Genomic DNA, 3,842 nt, shown 5'->3' with positions numbered 1-3,842 from the left:
TGCATCCGGTCGGAGGACGTAATAATTGTTCTTATGAGTTTTTATTTGGTTCGGTCGACCGAATGAGAGAAACATTCGGTGGAAGGCAAAAATCGCGCGGTACCGAGGTGTACCGAGTTTTTCAAAAAACTCAATATTAGAAATGACCTTTCTTTATTAGGTTTAAATGAGAATTTGACTTTTAATAGAACACAATGGAGAAAAAGGATTCATGTAGCCGACCCCACGTAGTGGGATAAAGGCTTGATGTTGTTGTTGTTGTTGTTGCATACTTGGGCTTTGTTCATGACAACTTTGTCAATGGTTTACTTTTAGATCATATTCATAATTTTTATTTGATCCCTCCTTTTTCAATATTTTAAATAATTTTTTTTCTACAACAGCTTTAAAAAAAGCCATTTTTTCTACAACAATTAAAAAAAAAACTAATTCCTCTACAACAATTTTACAATCCTCTTTATAAAAAAGAGAATGAGATTTTTACATACATAACACTTAAAATTATTGTTATTACATATCTAACACCTAAACTACCATATTTACTTATATACCACATAAACAACATTCCTAATATCTGAAATATGACTCCGGATTATTAGAATAGATGAAAAATGAGGGTTTTAGATGGTATATAAGTAAATATGATAGTTTAGGCGTTAGATATATAATAACAATGATTTTAAGTGTTAGATATAAAATAACAATGATTTTAGGTGTTATGTATGTAAAAATTCCTATAAAAAATTATAACCATTCCAACCGGACCTTAATTTAAGTTCAATTGAAGTAATTATCAAATCAAGATCATGAAATAAGCACTCAAATGATTCTATTCAAATAGACAATAATGGGCTTCTTTCTACAAATACTTTATTGTAATAAAATACTCTTAATAAAATGAAGAAGCAGACAAGATAATTTTCTCAACTGAAATGCAAAACAGAAATTTACACAATCACAAATGCCCTCTAAATTTCAGAAGAATTTGTGGAGGAAAAAAAATTAAAAAGATTACAAGTTGTTGGGATCTTCATACCGCGCATTAAAATTCAGCAGAACCAGGCGTCCGAGGAAATGGAATCACATCCCTTATGTTCTCCATCCCAGTGGCAAACTGTACCAGTCGTTCGAACCCTAATCCAAAGCCTGCATGAGGAACTGAAGAGGGCAAGAACATGAGATTTAAATTCAAAGGCATTCAGTGAAGCTTCTCAAGTATAATGGAATTCTCATTTCTAATAAGTCGCCATTGCAAGGAATCATATTTGATATGGGAATTTTTTTAAAAGAGTTATTATGAGTATTATACTTTATTTTTCTTTTGAATAAGGATTTGTTTTGGGTTGCTGCAGCTTTTTGTAACATTAGTTATAGAGAAGCTGCGGCGAAAAATAACTTTTTTTTTAATTTATTGTGAGTATTATAAATAATAAAAACACACTAGCATATCAGGTTGTTATAAGTAACTTCCCATCATATAAATATTTGAAAATTAACAAGAACATAAAAGCCAAATAGAGGTATGATATTAGTCTGAAAAACAAAATGGTGAAAAAGCTAACCCAAACAAATACTAAGATTTCGCTTGGGACAGCTTTTTAAAATGACTTTTTAGTACAAATTTTTTTTGAACTAGAAATTTTTTAGTTCAAGAAATTTTTGCACTAGAAAATTGTTTCAAAAAACAGTAAGAATGTTATCCCAAACGAAGCCTAAGTCGGACGTCAACTTTCTTCCAGCTAACACATTAGCCGATCTCGTTGTAAAATACTGTTTTTCACCACAAAAATTTCTAAAAATGTGACCCAATAATAATAATAATAATAATAATAAAGCCAGATAACACTAACAGCTTTCTAAAAAACAAGATCATGAAAAAACCACTCTAAATGAACCCTAAAAGCATCAAATAAGCATCTGGAATAGGTGCTAAGAATTTCCCAAGTTAAAATGATCATAGTAATCACCCTAAAAAAAAAAAAAGGATGCCATAATGAATAGATCTTGAGCACTAATGTTTCAAGTTCAACTGCATTTGTCATGATAAATGGTTAAATTGTTCAATATCTATAGAAACCTACACATGAAAACATGGTTAATGGATACCCAAATGTACAGAATTCTGCATCGCCCATCAACCAAAGTGAGCTGTTTATTGATGTCTTATTGTCTTATTGCTGTGACCAGACAATGTTACGGTTCTCTAATAGAAGCAGTATCTTGTAGGTTTGTTTGCGGCATATCTTGATATGATGAAGCAACTCAACTCCAAAAGTAAAACACCAAAACTTCCCTAAAGGATCATATGGTTTGATGTAAATAGAAAACATGCTTTAGAAAATCTAAGATTTCCTTTTCACTAATTTTAAATATGAAAATGATATTATTATTTACAAAAAAATCCCAAAATAAACTCCAAATTATTCGTGTATGACCAATTTAGTCTTAGAATATTAAGTTGCCCTAATTTAGTCCCTTGACTGTACAAAATTGATCCAAAATAATCCCTCATGTTTTAATTGTGATATAAAATTGATCCGTTTAGTCCCAAATGTATAATTTTGGATCAATTTTGTATAGTCGAGAGACTAAATTAAAACAACGTTATACTCTGAAAATAAAATGATCATATATGAATAGTGGGGGGCTATTTGGAAATTTAGTCATTATTTTTAATGCATTTTGGGAAATTTTGTAGAGTTTAAAGCCAATGTATGTATCTAACTACATCCAACCAATGATAGATATCCTACATCTTTTATTGAAACGTGATTTATAAAGTCATGCAATGAAATGAGGCCTACACCAGAAATAGAAAATGAAGTATTCAAGCATGTTTCATCACAGCACTTCCAAGCTAAAATCAAACGATATTAGATATATTGGCGTTGCTTCCAGCTTCATTGCATGGGCCTACAAGGTCAGCCAAATTCTTGAAAAGCTTAACAAATAGATGACAAATGAAAAGATAAATTAAGGTGCAGGAAATGCTATCAGAATTAGATTATTAAATGCTGAAAACAGTCGAACTGAATGGGATAATGATTCAAAATTGAAATGGGACTACGGCAGCAACCATTAATTAATACTATAAGGATCTCTCAATACCGTTTGACTTTTGATCCATACATAAGATAGCCTTATTTGAATATTGCAAAAGATGTGCTTTATGTTTCGAAAGGAAAAACTCATAATAGTAAAAATAGTTGATGGTGGAATCCAAATGTGCAAGAAAAGATAAAAAATAAGAAGAATTGTTGTAAAAATTGGTTTAGATGTAAATATTCTGATCGTTGGGAAAGCTATAAAGAGGCTCATAAGAAATATAAGAAAGCTATTTGCAATGCAAAAAGCTTAGCTCTTAATGATTTATATAATAAATTAGATACAAAGGAGGGTGAATGATGTATGTATAAGTTAGCCAAACAAAGAGATAAGAGTAGTAAGGATTTAGTTCAAGTGAAGTGTATGAGCAAAAAATACTTTTCTTAGAAGATGATATTCAACAAAGGTGGATGAGATATTTTGCTAAACTTTTTAATTAGATTGTTAAAATAAGATTGACTATAGTGACCTTAGCACCCTAGATGAAAATAAAGATTTATATTTTTATCGGCGTATTAGTAAAACTGAAGTTAGAGAGACTTTAAAGAAAATGAAGGGTGGAAAAGCTGTTGGACCTGATGATATTCCAATAGAGGTGTGGAAATGATTAGGAGATGAAGGAATTTCACGGCTTACTATGGAAGTCATACATTTATTAAGAGATTTGATGGAGAAATATCGAGAAAATAAGGAGGATCTACATATGATATTTATTGATTTAGAAAAAGCATATGATA

At 30.4% G+C, this 3,842-nt stretch overlaps 1 protein-coding gene across 1 annotated transcript in view; it reads right to left on the bottom strand.

Moving 5' to 3' along the window:
- Positions 1 to 807: 807 nt before the first annotated feature.
- LOC110092708 (asparagine--tRNA ligase, chloroplastic/mitochondrial) overlaps positions 808 to 3,842 on the bottom strand; it is a gene marked incomplete in the record, with an annotated part of 43,166 nt that continues 40,131 nt past the window's right edge. Inside the window, 1 exon segment of the mRNA XM_020817365.2 lies at positions 808 to 1,158. Within this exon segment, the coding sequence (XP_020673024.1) occupies positions 1,043 to 1,158 (116 nt within the window).

The sequence above is a fragment of the Dendrobium catenatum genome, unplaced genomic scaffold (assembly GCF_001605985.2).
Source record: "Dendrobium catenatum unplaced genomic scaffold, ASM160598v2 fragScaff_scaffold_612, whole genome shotgun sequence".
Classification (NCBI taxonomy): domain Eukaryota; kingdom Viridiplantae; phylum Streptophyta; class Magnoliopsida; order Asparagales; family Orchidaceae; genus Dendrobium; species Dendrobium catenatum.
This window is presented reverse-complemented; position numbering and strand designations above follow the sequence as displayed.